The sequence below is a fragment of the Panulirus ornatus genome, chromosome 8, assembly GCF_036320965.1.
Source record: "Panulirus ornatus isolate Po-2019 chromosome 8, ASM3632096v1, whole genome shotgun sequence".
Lineage (NCBI taxonomy): Eukaryota > Metazoa > Arthropoda > Malacostraca > Decapoda > Palinuridae > Panulirus > Panulirus ornatus.
In genome coordinates, this window is record NC_092231.1 from 36306286 (window position 1) to 36326285 (window position 20000).

Genomic DNA, 20000 nt, shown 5'->3' on the forward strand with positions numbered 1-20000 from the left:
CATGATTACATTATTATCATTATTATCATTATTATTATTATTATTATTATTATTATTATTATTATTATTATCATTATTATTATTGTCATTATGATTATCATTATTATTATTATCAATATTATAGTTATATAATTACCATTATTATCACTATCATGATTACGTTATTATCATTATTTTATCATTATTACCATTATTATTATTATTATTATCATTATTATCATTATTACTATTATTATTATTATTATTATTATTATTATTATTATTATTATTATTATTATTATAATTATTATTATTATTATTACTATTTCTATCATTATTATTATTATTATTATTATTATTATTATTATTATTATCATTATTGTCATTATTATCATTATCATTATTATTATTATTATTATTATTATTATTATTATTATTATTATTATTATTATTATTATTATTATCATTATTATTATTACTATTATTATTATTATTATTATTGTTATTATTATTATTATTATTATTATTATTATTATTATTATTATTATTATTATTATTATTATCATTATCATGAAAACACGTGTGGAGGGAGACTTAGGTAGTTATAAAGGTACATACCTGTACAAATAACCAACACACACATGATATACTGCTTTGCCCTGATGGGTCGTCTAAGGTTCCCACTTGTTGTGATGGACGCGTGAGATGTGACCAAAGATAGGAAGAGGGAAGAGACGGCTAACAGGGCTGTGGACAGGGATATATTTATCTAATTATCTATTTATTTGTCTATTCATTTATTCATTTATTATACTTAATAGCTGTTTCTCGTGCCAGCGAGTGAGTGCCAGGAAACAGACGAAGAATGGCCCATCCACTCATATATATATATATATATATATATATATATATATATATATATATATATATATATATATATATATATATATATATATATATATATATATATATATATATATACGCCCACACACTTAGATGTACATAAGTATACATACACAGTCATATACATATATACACATGTATATATTCATACTTGCTTGCCTTAATCCATTCTCGACGCTACCCCTCCCCACAGGAAACAGCATCGCTATCCCCTACTTCAGCAAGGTAGCGCCAAGAAAACAGACAACATAGGCAACACTCGTTTACACTCAGTCTCTAGCTGTTATGTGTAATGCACCGAAACCACAGCTCCCTATCCACATCCAGGCACCACAGACCTTTCCATTGTTTGCCCCAGACGTTTCACATGCCCTGGTTCAGTCAGTGACAGCACGTCGACCCCGGTACACCACATCGTTCCAATTCACTCTATTCCTTGCACGCCTCTCACCCGCCTGCATGTTCAGGCCCCGATCGCTCAAAATCTTTATCACTCCTTTCTTCCATCTCCACTTTGGTCTCCCGCTTCTCATTCTTCCCTCCACCTCTGACACATATATCCTCTTTGTCAGTCTTTCCTCACTCATTCTCTCCATGTGTCCAAACCATTTCAACACACCATCTTCTGCTTTCTCAACCACACTTTATTTCCACACATTTCTCTTACCCTTTCATTACTTACTCGATCAAACCACCTCACATCACATATTGTCCTCAAACATTTCATTTCCAACACATCCACCCTCCTCCGTACACCTTTATCTATAGCCCATGCCTCGCAACTATATAACATTGTTGGAACCACTATTCTATCAAACGTACTCATTTCTGCTCTCGGAGATTACGTTCTCTCCTTCCACACACACATTCTTGATCTCTCCCAGAACCTTCGCCCCCTCCCCCACCATGTGACTCACTTCTGCTTCCATGTTTCTATTCGCTGCTAAATCACTCCCAGATATCTAAGATACTTCACTTTCTCCAATTTTTCTCCATTCAAACTTACATCCCAATTAACTTGCCCCTCAACCCTATTGAACCTAATAACCTTGTAGTTATTCACATTCACTCTCAACTTTCTCCTTTCATGCACTTTTCCAAACTCAGTCACCAACTTCTGCAGTTTCTCACTCGAATCAGCCACCAGAGCTGTATCATCGGGGAACAACTGACTCACTTTCCAGGCCCTCTTATCCCCATCTGACTGCATATATATATATATATATATATATATATATATATATATATATATATATATATATATATATATATATATATATATATATATATATTTGCGTGTGTGGACGTGTGTATGTACATGTGTTTGGGGGGGGGTTGGGCCATTTCTTTCGTCTGTTTCCTTGCGCTACCTCGCAAACGCGGGAGACAGCGACAAAGTATAAAAAAAAAAAAAAAAAAAAAAATATATATATATATATATCATACAAACCTCCAACAGCCGGGATCGAACCCGGGACCCCTGTGCAAGAGACGGGAATGCTACCGCTAGGCTATGGGCCTGGCTAATAGCTATGTACTCGAATACCCTTCGTCTCACGTTGGTGAGCAACGAAGGGTATTCGAGTACATAGTATTCGAATAGTTATTTCCTATTAGCCAGGCCCATAGCCTAGCGGTAGCATTCCCGCCTGTTGCACAGGGTTTCCCAGGTTCGATCCTGGCTGTTGGAGGTTTGTATGGTCTATGTGGGTGCGCGTTCCTATGCTCTTTGGTCATATATATATATACCTCGCTAACGCGAGAAATGGCGAATAGTATGAAAAGAAAAAAAAAGATATATATATATATATATATATATATATATATATATATGCTCTACATATTTCAAGCTTACACAATTCATAAAGTTTTTAAATCACAACACTAGCACACAGGCTCCGTCCTGTCACTACCATGCCGAGGTATACACCGGCCTAACCGTTAGAGGAAAAGTGGGGTTGGAAAGTGTTTGTGTGTGCGTGTGTCTGTGTGTGTGTGTGTGTGTGGGGGTAATGCAACATGGTCAAAGGGGATGTACTTGGGAGATTTTCCTGGGTAGCGAGACGTGTGTTCAACTACTTTTCTTATGTTATCGTTTCTTGACCATTTTTTTCATAATGATTTGGTTGATAATACGATGTGTTTTAACGTTACTTAGGGGCAAATTAAGGTACTTGATATTAGCAATTAAGACAGATTCAGTGACGTTCCGGGTAGAATAACCAGAGGAAGGGTACAATGTGACTGGGTTGTTAAGTTCTACAGGGTGATCGCGTTTCTGTGGTCATCCCTGCGTACTGAATGACGGTGCCAATAGCATCCCTCAGTTACTGTTTTACCGGGCTGGCCAATGTTTACATCTTTATATACCTTTCATTCGACGGTGTAAACACTCCCAATTTTCTGATAATCTGGTATACTTTTAATTAGAGTCTTACTCATAGTGTTGTTGTACTGAATGCAACATTAAAAGCACTGTCTATTAGTGCCTTTCTTTCATTAGCTGAATTAGGAGAATATGGCAACATCAAATATTTGGATATACCATACTTTTCCACATTTTTGTTACGAGATGCATGAAATGTCTTCCTGGCTTTCTATTAAGCCTTTTTCACGAATCACTTAGGATAACATAACTGCCTAAAGATACGTCTTGTATGACTACATTCATCTACGTCTTGTATGACTACATTCATCTACGTCTTGTAAGACTACATTCATCTACGTCTTGTATGACTACATTCATCTACGTCTTGTATGACTACATTCATCTACGTCTTGTATGACTGCATTCATCTACGTCTTGTATGACTACATTCATCTACGTCTTGTATGACTACATTCATCGAACTTACTTGTGGTATCGCATATCCGTAATGCTCTTAAAAACATAGACGTAACAACGGACATTTTTAGATAAGGATCAAGTACTCAAAAATAAGGAATATAGCTCTCAGAGTTGGTACTCTTGTTGTTGATCTTGAAGGATAAGTGATTAGATTCCTTAAGAACACATCAATAAATAGCAATTTGCCCCTTTTTCCTTTTCAATCTTGAATGTGATGTTGGGGTGAATTTTATCTAATTTGTTAAAGAAAACTCCTCAATCTTGTATAGATTACCATAAGGACCACACATCATCAACGTATCTAAGCCAGATTTTTGGATGATTACCGATTGAAGTTAGATTTTCAGTCTCAAAGTATTCCATGAATAAGGTACTGTGGATGGGAGTAAGGGGATTTCCCAGAGCAATACCCAATTTCTGTCTATAAGAATTACCATCATCATCATCTTGGAAAACGTTGTTGGAAACACAAAGCTCTATCAAGTCAATGAAAATCCTTATTGGCAGCGATAAGACAAGATTGAGATTAGGTAATTTCATCCTAAGGTATGTGATGGTTTCTTCAGTGGGAACTCTAACAGGGAGTTCACAATCAAAACTGATAAGTATATGTTGAGGCAAATTAATGTTCCTATCCTTGTTTACAGAATCTAAGCAACCTGTATACGATAGAGGGAGTTTTCCTTGAACATGGCTAAGGCGTTTAGCTAACCATTTAGATAATTCAAGATCATATATATATATATATATATATATATATATATATATATATATATATATATATATATATATATATATATATATATATATATATATATGTATGTGTGTGTGTGTGTGTGTGTGTGTGCGGGAACGCACCAGACCTCCATTCCGGTAGTCACTTGTTTACCAAATGGCGTCCTAGCTAAGTCTCTTCGTAACATATCAACTGACTGTTATATTCCTTTCTTGTATCTCCCCTGATGATATGATCATTACACGAAAGTGCACATGGGAACTTATCGCGTTTCATTTCCCTGAGGTTATGAAAGAAATACATACACATACACAGACACATACACATGTACATATTCATAGTTACTTACCTTCATCCATTCTCGATGCCACCCTGTCCCACAGAAAACAATATAACCATCTCCTGCGTCAGCGAGTTAGCGTCAGGAGAACAGACAAAAAAGGCCACATTCGTTCACATTCAGTCTCTAGTGTGTGAGTAGCTTTGTCATCCTTGCTCGCCGTTTCCCGTGTAGCAAGGAAACGCCAGCAACAGATGAAGAACGGACATATTCGCTTATACCAACTCCCTAACCGTCATGTACAATGTACCGCCAGCCAGAGTTCCGTAACCAGAGTGTAACCTGCTAGATTTTACTGTGGTTCTACATCGGTTCAGCCCACTGACAGCACGTCACCTCCAGTTTACCACATCACTCTATACCGTTGCACGCCTAACACCCTCCTGCATGTTTAGGCCCCGAGCACTCAAAGTGTCTTTTACATCACCCTTCCACCTTCCCCTCTGTTTACCTTTTCTCTTAGTTTCCTCGTCTTCCGACATGTTTATCTTCTGTAAGTAAGTTTTAGGCATCCTATACATTTGTCCAAAACATTTTCAAGTAAAGTGTACATTCAAACGTTTAGAACTAATCAAGTATACTAATTTTTTTTTTTTTTTTTTTTTTTTTTTTTTTTCCAAAAGAAGGAACAGAGAAGGGGGCCAGGTGAGGATATTCCCTCAAAGGCCCAGTTCTCTGTTCTTAACGCTACCTCGCTAACGCGGGAAATGGCGAATAGTTTGAAAGAAAAGAAAGATATATATATATATATATATATATATATATATATATATATATATATATATATATATATATATATATATATATATATATAAAATGTTTATACTCATATTCATATTTCCTTATTTCGTAATGCTAACAAGTATCTGGGTTATTAATCTACTTCCATCTGATCCTCTTGCCCGTCCAACCTTCACTCTATACTAGGACGACGAAGAAGAATCGGGGAACATAAATGCAGCACAGATTGCCTGCTAATGAAGTCGTTATTCCACTGATGGACAATTCAAACCTTTGTCAATTCTCCTCCTGGCTGCTCAGCCCCACAGGATGTTGTCGCAATGCAACATGAATAATTTAAGCTTCGTGTTTATCTAAGGTATAGACTCTACCTTCATTACCGTATTGATATATTTGTGTGCAGCTTCATGCCACGTCTCTGTCTATTTGTTTTCGTAGGCATCTTATGTTCCTGTAAGTTCTTAAAGCCTATGAAGCACAGCAGTTCCTTGAACACGACGGTACGGCCCTTGAGCACGATGGTACGGCCCTTGAGCACGACGGTACGGCCCTTGAGCACGACGGGGCGTCTCTTGAGCACGACGGTACGGCCCTTGAGCACGACGGGGCGTCTTTTGAGCACGACTGTGCAGCGCTTGAGCACGACGCTGCGTCTTTTGAGCACGACTGTATAGCGCTTCAGTACGATAGTACGGCCCTTGAGCACGACTGTACAGCGCTTAAGCACGACGGTACGGCCCTTGAGCACGACGGTACAGCGCTTGAGCACGACGGTACGGCCATTGAGCACAACGTTACGGACCCTTAGCACTAACGCGCGACCCTTGAGCATAGCAGGGTAACCTTTGACCTGTCATTCAAGGGTCAGCTCAGAAGTCACGCCTCCCTCAGTGGCGGAGTCAAAAGATTATTTAGTTCGCAAAATCATAATGCAAGAACGACAAACCCACACCCACAGGTCATCTGTATATATCAGGTCATAAATTGGTTGACGGGTCACTTGTGTGTGTCAGGTCATTCGCCAACAGGCCGATAATAACCTATATGGAGAAGGTCATTCAATGTTGGAAATGTGACCCGTACGTATGAGGGCAGAATGAGGCAGGAACACGGGTGTCAGGTGAACACAGGTCAGGCTCTTGAAGTCTATGGCACCGACTGAAGTCATTCAGGTATCCTGCGGTCTGCCATGTGACCTCTCATGCATTATGTGTGTAGATCCTCGTGGAAGGTCACGGCCACAAGTCATGGTCAGATGTGACACGCCAGATGGTTCATGACAGTTGGCATCGTGGAAATGCATAGATTTTCTCCGTTTTTCTTTTTTTGATTTTCCAAAGAAGGAACAGAGAAGGGGGCCAAGTGAGGATATTCCCTTAAAGGCTCAGTCCTCTGTTCTTAACGCTACCTCGCTAACGCGGGAAATGGCCAATAGTATGAAAGAAAGAATATATATATATATATATATATATATATATATATATATATATATATATATATATATATATATATATATATATATATACATATATATATATTTCCCCTTTTACAAAGTTAAAATACAAGGAGGGGAGGGTTCTAGCCCCCCGCTCCGTCCCCTTTAGTCGCCTTCTACTACACGCAGGGAATCCGTTCGAAGCATTCTTTCTCCCCTATCCCCAGGGATAATGAGAACTGGTGAGGAAAGATTGACAAAGAGGATATATGTGCCAGAAGTAAAGGCAACGAATAGAAGGAGGAAGGGTGGAGTGAAAAGGATTTTCAGTGATCGGGGCCTGAACATGCAGGAGGGTGAAAGGCGTTCAAGGAATAGAGTGTATTGGAACGATGTGGTATACTGGGGTCAACGTGCTGTCAATGGATTGAACCAGGGCATGTGAAGCGTCTGGGGTAAACCATGGAGAGTTTTGTGGGGCCTAGATGTGGAAAGGGAGCTGTGGTTTCGGTGCATGAAACATGACAGCTAGAGACTGAGTGTGAACGAATGGGGCCTTTGTTGTCTTTTCCTAGCGCTACCTCATGCACATAAGTGGGGGGGGGGGGGGGGTTGCTATTTCATGCGTGGCGGGGTGGCGACGGTAATGAATAAAACAGCAAGTATGAATATGTACATATGTATATGTCTGTGTGTGTATATGTATATATACGTTGAAATGTACCGGTATGCATACGTGCATGTGTGGGCGTGCATGTATATACATGTGTATGTGGGTGGGTTGGGCCATTCTTTCGTTGTTTCCTTGCGCTACCTCGCTAACGCGGGAAGCAGCGACAAAGTATAACAAACAAATGCGGGAGATGGCGAATAGTTTGAAAGAAAAAGAATATATATATATATATATATATATATATATATATATATATATATATATATATATATATATATATATATATATATATATTCTCCCCTATCCCTGGGGATAGGGGAGAAAGAATGCTTCCCACGCATTCCTCACGTGTCGTAGAAGGCGACTAAAGGGGACGGGAGCCGGGGGCTAGAAACCCTCCCCTCCTTCTATTTTAACTTTCTAAAAGGGGAAACAGAAGGAGTCACGCGGGGAGTCCTCATCCTCCTCGAAGGCTCAGATTGGGGTGTCTAAATGTGTGTGGATGTAACCAAGATGAGAATAAAGGAGAGATAGGTAGTATGTTTGAGGAAAGGAACCTGGATGTTTTGGCTCTGAGTGAAACGAAGCTCAAGGGTAAAGGGGAAGAGTGGTTTAGGAATGTCTTGGGGGTAAAGTCAGAGGTTAGTGAGAGGACAAGAGCAAGGAAAGGAGTAGCACTACTCCTGAAACAGGAGTGGCGGGAGTATGTGATAGAGTGTAAAAAAGTAAACTCTAGATTGATATGGGTAAAACTGAAAGTGGATGGAGAGAGATGGGTGATTATTGGTGCATATGCACCTGGGCATGAGAAGAAAGATTATGAGAGGCAAGTGTTTTGGGAACAGCTGAATGAGTGTGTTAGTGGTTTTGATGCACGAGACCGGGTTATAGTGATGGGTGATTTGAATGCAAAGGTGTGTAATGTGGCAGTTGAGGGAATAATTGGTATACATGGGGTGTTCAGTGTTGTAAATGGAAATGGTGAAGAGCTTGTAGATTTATGTGCTGAAAAAGGACTGGTGATTGGGAATACCTGGTTTAAAAAGCGAGATATACATAAGTATATATATGTAAGTAGGAGAGATGGCCAGAGAGCGTTATTGGATTACGTGTTAATTGATAGGCGCGCGAAAGAGAGACTTTTGGGTGTTAATGTGCTGAGAGATGCAACTGGAGGGATGTCTGATCTTTCATCAAACACATTCAACAAACCTTCAAAATACTCACTCCACCTCCTTCTCACTTCACCACTACTTGTTATCACCTCCCCATTAGCCCCCTTCACCGATGTTCCCATTTGTTCTCTTGTCTTACGCACTGTATTTACCTCCTTCCAAAACATCTTTTTATTCTCCCTAAATGAACGATACTCTCTCACCCCAACTCTCATTTGCTCTCTTTTTCAACTCTTGCGCCTTTCTCTTGACCTCCTGCCTCTTTCTCTTATATATCTCCCAGTTATTTGCACTATTTCCCAGCAAAAATCGTCCAAATGCCTCTCTCTTTTCATTCACTAACAACCTTACTTCTTCATCCCACCACTCACTACCATTTCTAATCTGCCCACCTCCCACGCTTGTCATGCCACAGGCATCTTTTGCGCAAGCCATCACTGCTTTCCTAAATGAAAGGAGAAAGATGAGATTAACTGTGAGTAAAAGCAAGGTTGTTAGATTTAGCAACAGAGAGAGACAGGTAGTAATGAGTGTGAGTTTGAATGGAGAGAACTTGGAGGAAGTGGAGTGTTTGAGATACGTGTGAGTGGATATGGGTAGAGAGCTGAACCACGGGAGCCCAGTGAGGCAAAGGGCGGGTGATGAGGGCAGAGGTCCCGGACGAATTGAAGAATGTGTGGAAAGAGAGGTCACTGCCCTTCAGGGCAGAGATGGGTATGTTTGATGGTGTAGCAATCCCGTCAGGGCTGTATGGATGAGAGGCGTGGGACGTAGGCAAGAATGTAAATACGGTGGATGTAACGGAAAGGAAATGTTTGAGGGCAACGTGTGGTGTGAGGAGGAATGATCCAACGAGAAGTGATGGGGTAAGAGAGAAAAGTGTGGTTGTATGAGGTGTATGTCTGAGAGAGGTGAAGCAGGTGTACTGGAATGGGTCGGACATATGGAGAAGATGACTAAGATGGTTTACAATGTCAGATGTGGAAGGAACATGGCAAAGAGAAGACCTGGGTCTCCCTTTCTTCCTTGCTGCCTCAGCATATGACAAATGGATCCTCCTTGTCAGTCCCTCTTTGTTCATTAGTTCCATCAGTCTGAACCATTTCATCACACCCTGGTCGGCTTCCTCAGTCAGATTATGCTCATTACCACACCTCTGTGTGACACCCTCGCTTCTTATACGGTCGCCACCCCGGCCTCACGGTCGCCATCCCTGCCTCACGGTCGCCAACCCAGCCTCACGCAACATACCGTCCTTAGGTACTTTATATCCAGCGCATCCACTACCATCCTTCCCTTTATCTTCAAGGCCAACACTGGCTGGAATATTTGTATCCTCAAACATGCCAATTTTTGTCACTTCAGATACTTACCTTTCCTTAACGCAACGAGGACCTTCACCTCCATAGCTCTATCCACTTCCTCGTCCACTCTCATATGCCTGAAACACTCCACTTCCTTCACTTACTCTACGTTTAAACATAGACTCACACCATCCTTGCTGCACCACCTCATTTTTGTTCACATGGACCTTCACCTCGATTGTTTACACACTCTCCCAGACTCAACACACAACCTGTGGGGATATCTCACCGAAGGCTGCCAGTAGAGCCGTGTCATCTGTAAACATAGACGTAATCTTCACTTTGAAGGCTTCAGGTATGGACGGAAGGAAGTGATCATCGAGGCCAAACCTCGAGAGGAAAAGAGAAAAGGAGAAAATTTTTTGAGGACCTGGAAAACCTCCTTCTCAAAATAGGGCAAGTTTTGGCTATGAGGCAAAACGTGTGATTTATAATGAAAACATAGAAAACAAGATAGAGCACAAGACAGAGTAAAAGAGGCTTTGGTGAATGTGAGGAGATTCAAGACTCAAGCTGGTAGCTTAGTCTTATTGACGGAATTTACACCAGCATTCCTGACACGGCGGGTGTAAGGCATTTCCGGGCAGCACACCAGCACTCCTGCCAGGACGAGGGAGTACAGGTTGTAAGATGGTTCTTAGCATCACTGCAGCACTGTTAAGTCAGGAAGACAGTACTTCCCTGGGTGGCTGGTGTCTACAACTTACTGACACGGAGGGTGTAAGATGGTTGTGGCCATCACTTCAACACTCTTACGTCAGGAAGACAGTACTTCCCTGGGTGGCTGGTGTCTACAACTTTCTGACACGGAGGGTGTAAGATGGTTCCGGCCATCACTTCAACACTCTTACGTCAGGGAGGTTGTACTTCCCTGGGCGGCTGGTGTCTACAACCTGCTGACACGGAGGATGTAAGATGGTTGTGGCCATCACTTCAACACTCTTACGTCAGGGAGGTTGTACTTCCCTGGGCGGCTGGTGTCTACAACCTACTGACACGGAGGGTGTAAGATGGTTCCGGCCATCACTTCAACACTCTTACGTCAGGAAGGTTGTGCTTCCCTAGGTGGCTGGTGTCTACAACGTACTGATGGCTCCTATGAAAAAAAGATTTCGTCAATTGACTTATCCAGGCTTGTTTTGTGATATCTTTATGATGTTTCTTTTGTTTTACATCACTGTCTCTCTCTTATCATATATGCAATTTCAATGTGAGTTTCATTTTAGATTTATCCTGGCTCTCTTTTTTCTATATGGACAAAGAAATTCACGGGTTGCTCTTGCTAATTTCGAACCCCATTTTCTCAAAATTCACTTTTCTGTCATCTAGAATCAAAAGTTTATCGTTAATTTGATATCTTGTGTTCATTCCATGCATGACAATGTGATGGTCACTGTTTGACAGAGCTTCACCTACACCACAGGAGTTGACCAAGTCGTTGTCAGCGGTGACAACTCCATCAAGAATGTTGTTGCCTCTTGTAGATGTATTAAATATCTGGTTTGACGTCGTGTCATTAAGCATTGAATTCCATATATTGATCACCTGTTAGGATTCCCTAGACCAAACTAAGATTGTAACTCATTGATATTATAATTTCTTGATGTTTATTATTTGTCTTTTCATCGTGCTGAAATATGTCATTTTCTTCCTTTTGCTTTCGAGTTCCATACATGACAACGAAGCGCAGACTATTCTTTCCCTTCCTGATTTTGTCAGTTGTACAGAATCGTGGGAATAGAGATGATGAGGGAAATAAATATATAGGAAAGGAAAAGATGACAAAAGGAGGAAATAAGAAGGCCCAATAAAGCTCATGGCAAAGCTATGGGGTAGAGATAGAGTAGTGGACGAGACAGTGAAAGGTTAAGGTGAAATTGCTGTAGAGTAGAACTGGAAAGCGAGCATAGAAGCATGGAATAGTGCTATGGTGCCAGATGACTGAACGGAAGCAGGAACTGATCCGTTGCATAAAAGAATCTGATGAGGAATATAAGGAATCACAAAGGAGTTAAGCCTCCATCACATCTCTGGTAAGATCTATGTTAGGACAGTGACTGATGATGTTGAGCAGATAAATGGTGAGGGAAGTGTGGGATCGAGAGGAGGAGAAGGTGTGCAGATCACATGTTTTGTGCACTTGGACAAATAGGAGAGGAAATTTTAGATCAACAAAAGTGTATGTCGCTTTTATGATTTTACAAGAATACACATGATAAACACAAAAGCAATTTGGGAAAGTAATGTTCTATGTGGTGTGTTTGGAAGACTTCTGAATTCTATTTAAACTTTACACTGGAAATCATTCATTTGGGAGAGTAATGTAAGCCGTGGTACGAGTATGTAGAGTGAGATGAGTTGTTGGGGGAGGGACGTATTGAAGACTATGTGACGTCATTATGGGTGACGCAAGATGAAGGTGAGGTGCGGTGATCTGTTGTTTGAGAATCGGGAGAAACAGCATGAATGTTGGCGGAGTCTGTTGTATGCAGATGATACCTCAATTTCAGCTTAATTTGAGGACGAGTTCTCTCTCTCTCTCTCTCTCTCTCTCTCTCTCTCTCTCTCTCTCTCTCTCTCTCTCTCTCTCTCTCTCTCTCTGGTCGGTTCGGTGATACATCTATGGGAGAGGATGTTGAGAGCGAATGCAAACACAAGACGACTACTTTTCGAAAGGGACGGGAGGCCAAATTGTACGATTAGTTTGCAAGATGAAGGACTGGAAGCTGTGGATGAGTTCAGACACTTAGGATCAGAAAATTCAGCAGAAATCGTAGTAGCAGAACAGCGTCATGCAGGGGAGGAGGGAAGTTGAGGGTGCAGTGAGAGCTCTGGTGAATGGAAACAGAGATGAATGTGAAGTTTGCAGGAGTCCTTGTCTCGGTGCTGATGTGTGGTTGTGAAACCCAAGTGCATTTAGGTCAGGATAGGTTAGACCAATAAAAGTAGATTTTTTTTTTTAGTGTAGCTGAAGTGAGGAGAGATAGTATTACGAAGGAAGGTTGTACAGTGTGAAATGGTCATCAGAATGGCTTCTGATTGAAGGCCATATTAAGGGATACAATCACGTAGGGTGCGTAATAGATGAGAGGTTAGTCGGGTGGAATCATAGCAGGACGGTAGACGGTACAAGGAGGAGAGGTAGGAGGAGATGGGCGGACGTGAGAAAGCTGAATAGAGAGACATGGACATCTCACGTGAAAATGTTTGGAGAACGACTGGCGATCAGATGCAATGGATGCATTTTGTGTCTTGAGGGACAATGAACGAAGAATGGGCGAGATATTGGCCTCACTTAAGTTGATCCATAAAGTAAATAAAAAGTATGACGTTCTTTTATAAGTCAGTCCATGGCTGACTTGAACACACTGGAAATGGTTCATTCGAAAAGTTATGGAGTCTGTTATAATGTGATCCAACCTAGTGGATTAGGATTAGAGTAATGGTGATAGACAGACAGGTACGTAGAAGCGAATGCACATCAACATATTCAAAAGAAGACAAGCAAAGGAGTTAGAAAAAGGGGAGGCCTTTTGGGCCATCCAAGAGACGAGTCTCTTGAAGTCGTTCTGTACTTAGGAATGATGAAACTCCATTGAAAGCCGTGGGTGCCACTGAAATTATCGACCTTCTGGTTCACTCGACGACTGAAGAACTCGATCCACCTGAAGCCGCTTTCCAGAAGTCATAGACCAACACCTTCAACAATCGTAAAATCACAGTTAGCTAAACCAGGGTTGTCGATATGGCCCTTGGCTTTACCTGTCCATCGGGTGGGGGGAAAAGGGGTCATTCTAATCATGATCCAAAAGAGTGGATGGATCTGAGACGACCAGACCATAGGTCATAGGGCCAACCTAAACTTAAGCCAACATTACGATGGTTTTATGATTTCTGAAGATGCCCTTCTTACCCTCCAGCAGGAGACATTACTGAGGTGAAGCTGTGATCCTGTAGCGTTGTGGTGGTGGGAGGGTTGTGGTAGGGGAGTTGTATGTTGTGAAAGTGGAGGAGTTGTTTGTGGTGTCTTGTAGGGCTAAGTGTTGTCTAGCGTCACACTGCACTCGCTCCATTACACCCAGGATGTGTAAATATGAGTGATCGCATGACGTACACACGCACAAACAAATACCACATGCGCGCGCATATATATATATATATATATATATATATATATATATATATATATATATATATATATATATATATATATATATACGCTAGCGCTTATAACTATGGACATAGATGGGAAAACATACAGATACATGGGCAAGCATATAATCAGATATAATATACACATACTTTTATATATATATATATATATATATATATATATATATATATATATATATATATATATATATATATATATATATGGCTGCGTGTACGTAATAAAGACATAAGCCTGCCATTGAGGGATCAAGAGTGTTATACCCGCAGAACGTTGAAACTGATGTTGTGATATATATATATATATATATATATATATATATATATATATATATATATATATATATACTTACATATAAAAGATATGTATATTATGTCTGTTTATATGCTTGCATGTGTATGCGTATGTTTTCCTATTTATGTATATATATATATATATATATATATATATATATATATATATATATATATATATATATATATATATATATATATATATATATGTTGTTTTGGTTTGGAGTGATCCCGGGCCGGGCTGAGATGGTGGCCTCGGCCGTGATTGCTGAACATTTTGCCGGCCGCAACGCTCACCCGGCAACGTTTTCCGCGCGCCCCGCCGCCCCAGAACACATCATAGATAACTCCTCCACAACGCTGTACCTTGTGCCTCACGCCTCTGGAAATGAGACGAACGGGTAATAGCGATCCCTCGGTGAGCTGAAGCTAAATCCGACGCTGCTCTGGGCCGAATGGTGGAGAAATCGAGGCGCTAATGGCATCTCGATCATTGAGAGAACGAGCGTTGGGCAGAGGGAAAAGCTGGAGGTATCGCGCGGTGTGTAAGGCAGCTCGGGCTTTTGTGTCTCTCCCCGGGTGTTCCGCTGAGCGACCCGCCGCCCTCAGAATGTGTGGTATGCGGCCAGCCAGGTGCCCGGGACACTCCGAATCCTCAACTCTGATCGTCAACATTTTCGAATTCATAGATTCGTCTAGATTAACGCCTTAGCCGCTGCTTCTCCTAAGTCTCTTCCATCATTTCGTGTAAGAATCAGAATGATACGTTCTCAATTCGTTTAAAATATTACTATCGGCGTTTAGTGTCATTATTTAAGAACTGATCGGGAATTTTGCATGATGCGAAATATTACGTGTCTCAGAAAATTCAGTATTATAGATTCAGTATAGAATATAGTATGGTATAGTCGAGCACAGGCCTGAGAAAGTGTTATTTCGCTAACCTGTCTAAAAGGCGAATCGGAAACTGCCTTAACCTCCCAGATGACAGGTGAGCGGGGAGGAGAAGAGAACAGCCAATTACAACCAAGATGGCGTCTAAGTATACATTGGCCTCGGTGATGGTTTTTCTCTAAGTGATGTGTTGTGTGAGTGCTATTTTGAATATTACAGTGTATCATGGTCTGGATAAATAGTGAAGAAGGAAGGGAGTATCATGGCATCACGAGACAATCCAGTGGTAAGTAGAGAGAGGTCCATGTTGACCCGCATCTCATCTCACTCGCGGGTATATCCACAGCTCTTTAGGTCAAGCTCTTTTCCAGCCCCCGAGAGCAAGTTTAAGTCGTGGGCTCTCGAGGGGTTGGCTCTTTAAGAGCAGCTTTAGCTACATGTAGAGAGGGAGTGAAATATCCCCTGAGAAATGGGGATTCTCTGGGGGGGGAATAGAGCAAGGTATCTGGGGGTCATGTTAGGATGGATGCTGGGGTCTTGGAGGTTTGGCATCATTATCTCCTCAGCTGCTCTCAGTGACGCCAGCTGAGGCGACCCCGTGATGTCCAACGTCATGCAGGCAGACCATAGGCTTAGCTGAGACCCCCCGATCCTTGTTCATCATGCATGCATGCAGTGGGCAAGAACAGGCTTGCTGAACAAGAACTCAAACTGCAGACGAACGTTATTGAAACATTAATTTCCTTATTTTTTTCTCATATTTCTATACGAATCGGTGTTTACCGATCCTCATGAGCTATAGGCACTGTTTCATGATCATCGATGTATATATATCCATATATGAACATCTGGTTATATGTCATATATGCATTTTTGTCGTAAGGGATCGTACGATTTACATACAACAGAAAACTGGATTAGGAGACACATGAGCAGTGTATATGACTAATGTAAGACTGAACGAACACATCAGGAAATATGAGAGAGAGGGCTTTGATGATTTCAACTGGCTTTAAATAATTATCCAACTTCTGTTTCATTTTTCACTGATAACTGTTACGTTCGGTAATGATTCATATTGGTTATCTTGCAAGTTATTCATCATCGTTTTGATCGCGAAGATTAACCAGGCTACGACTTTGTTATCCAGGCTAGTGTTATCCAGGCTAGTGTTATCCAGGCTAGTGTTATCCAGGCTAGTGTTATCGTAAGTTCGGATAGATTATCCTGGTGAAGGATATGCGAGTGAAGGATGTCGTGATCGAAAGATTATCCAACATCATCCAAGGTACGATTATCCACAATTATCTAAGGTAAGATTATCTACGATTATCCAGGATAGGTTATTCTGACACAGATTATCCTGGTTAAGACGTTCCAGGCTGTAGGTGAATTGGATGTAGTTATCTTGGACAAGTTATCCATAGTTATCCAGCCCGTGGGAACTGTGGTTAAGATTCTCTCAGTTAGAGTGAACCCGGTTAATATCACCCGGGCTACAGTAGCACCAACAAAGGATATCTAAGATTAACCAGACACTGGTTATCTTGTCTGCCAATCTTCTGTGCTGAAGAGCCTTCTGTTATCTTAAGTCCCTTCGCGTTATCTTAGCTCATGATAACCAAGTTACCGTGACTTAGATTAACTTAAGGTTCCCCCAAGCATGAGGAGGCCAAGTTACGTTACTCGAGGTTATCCAAGATGGGATTATCCGGGTCATAACTTGAGTTAACCAGACCAAGGTTATCCGGCGACACTCCAAACGAAAATGAATATTAGAAAAGAAAACGGGAATTCTGTGTGGCTCTAAAACCCTGGAAGAGAAGTGATGTGTTGAATGTATTTCTCGGGTCTTATATGGAACTCAGTTCCTCTCCCATCGTATATATGTGTATATATATATATATATATATATATATATATATATATATATATATATATATATATATATATATATATATATCATTTACCGGTTATATGTTTTGAGCATGAAATCATTTTTCACATATAAGATTTGCTTCACGCGTATTTGAGACAATGAATATCCAAACCATTGATTGAATATTTGGTATCATACATATATACACATATACATATAGACATATACAGATACGGGACATAATGTATATTGGTCACGTATACCCGTCGAACGAAAAGAACACAATTACTATTTTTTTTTTCTCTTCAGTTTATATTGGCTAATTCTAAACCACTGTTTTAATCTTCTGGATAATTGTTCTATTTTCAAAGATTTTGGTTTATACTAAGGGTTAATCAAGATGTCAGAAATGCTACTTATTTTGTGCAGCACTTGTATATATATTTCGTTATATTAATAAGGTTCCTTTTATGGTTATCGTAGAGTTAAATCAACCCTTACCCAAGCTAATGTTAAATCATAGTGTCTGGATCATCCACACGTTGAATACGGTTACGTAAGCGATGATAAATTGGTGACATTAAACTTAACTTCATGTTGAATTAGACAGTGTTGTATGTCATGTTGTTTTGAATGATCATATATTAGGTATATATATATATATATATATATATATATATATATATATATATATATATATATATATATATCCCTGGGGATAGGGGAGAAAGAATACTTCCCACGTATTCCCTGCGTGTCGTAGAAGGCGACTAAAAGGGAAGGGAGCGGGGGGCTGGAAATCCTCCCCTCTCATTATTTTTTTTTTAATTTTCCAAAAGAAGGAACAGAGAAGGGGGCTAGGTGAGGATATTCCCTCAAAGGCCCAGTTCTCTGTTCTTAACGCTGCCTCGCCAACGCGGGAAATGGCGAATAGTTTGAAAGAAAAGAAAAGAATATATATATATATATATATATATATATATATATATATATATATATATATATATATAACTATATATATATATATATATATATTTTTTTTTCTTTTTTTTTCATACTATTCGCCATTTCCCGCGATAGCGAGGGAGCGTTAAGAACAGAGGACTGGGCCTTTGAGGTAATATCCTCACTAGGCCTCTTCTCTGTCCCTTCTTTTGGAAAATTAAAAAAAAAATAATGAGAGGGGAGGATTTCCAGCCCCCCTCCTCGTATTCTAACTTTCTAAAAGAGGAAACAGAAGAAGGAGTCACGCGGGGAGTGCTCATCCTCCTCAAAGGCTCAGAGTGGGGTTTCTAAATGTGTGTGGATGTAGCCAAGATGAGTAAAAAGGAGAGATAGGTGGTATGTTTGAGGAAAGGAACCTGGATGTTTTGGCTCTGAGTGAAACGAAGCTCAAGGGTAAAGGGGAAGAGTGGTTTGGGAATGTCTTGGGAGTAAAGTCAGGGGTTAGTGAGAGGACAAGACCAAGGGAAGGAGTAGCACTACTCCTGAAACAGGAGTGGTGAGAGTTTGTGATAGAGTGTAAGAAAGTAAACTCTAGATTGATATGGGTAAAACTGAAAGTTGATGGAGAGAGATGGGTGATTATTGGTGCATATGCACCTGGGCACGAGAAGAAAGATCATGAGAGGCAAGTGTTTTGGGAGCAGCTGAATGAGTGTGTTAGTGGTTTTGATGCACAAGACCGGGTAATAGTGATGGGTGATTTGAATGCAAAGGTGAGTGATGTGGCAGTTGAGGGAATAATTGGTATACATGGGGTGTTCAGTGTTGTAAATGGAAATGGTGAAGAGCTTGTAAATTTATATATGTATATATATATATATATATATATATATATATATATATATATATATATATATATATATATATATTATATATATATATATATAACTACAGAGACGCACATACGATCAATCTAAGACTTTCGGCAAAATAGTTGCCAAGCTTTATACTTGAAAATATTTATGGCGTTGCTTTCAAACTGCTCTGATTTGCATATCACGTGACCTATTAACAGATTCTGTTGAAAACGGACACTTACTTTGCCTCATTCGAGGTAAAATGTTTGTCTTAAATTTGGAGTAAAAAATCGCTTGGATCAATTTTGTGAAATTTGATGATTTTTTGAACGTGTGGGTCAGATGGCCTGGTTATCCATCTGGTTAACCACTTAAGTTAGTTAGGGTCACCAGACCTGGCTCTCACAAGCCTTGTTTTCCCAGTTCGGAAATCATCGTCTTCTTCGTATCTCGCCGCTGTGCTCTTTTCTTTTTTGTCAAGGTGGTTAAAATAGTTTGGTAATTTTTTTTTTTTCAATTGGGCTACAATAGTTTAGCATCTTTTTTCCAAGTGGATAAAACTTTCTGGTATTTTTTCAAAGTATATAAATGTGCCTGGTATTTTTTCAAAGTGGGGAGAGGCGGCTGAAATTGTCTGGTATTATTTTCAAGGTGGTTAGAATTGTATGATGTTATTTTTCAAGACGGCTTCATTTGCTTGGTATATTTTTCAAGGGGGCTAAGATAGTCTGTTTTTTTCCAAGTGGATAAAATGGTCTGGTATTTTT

At 40.1% G+C, this 20000-nt stretch overlaps 1 protein-coding gene across 1 annotated transcript in view; it reads left to right on the plus strand.

Annotated features, from left to right (window-relative positions):
- The first annotated feature begins 15670 nt into the window (after nucleotides 1-15670).
- LOC139749902 (tetratricopeptide repeat protein 28) overlaps nucleotides 15671-20000 on the plus strand; it is a 655954-nt gene continuing 651624 nt past the window's right edge. Inside the window, exon 1 of the mRNA XM_071664304.1 lies at nucleotides 15671-15838. Within this exon, the coding sequence (XP_071520405.1) occupies nucleotides 15815-15838 (24 nt within the window). The 5' untranslated portion in view covers nucleotides 15671-15814. The remainder of the gene's footprint in view (nucleotides 15839-20000) is intronic.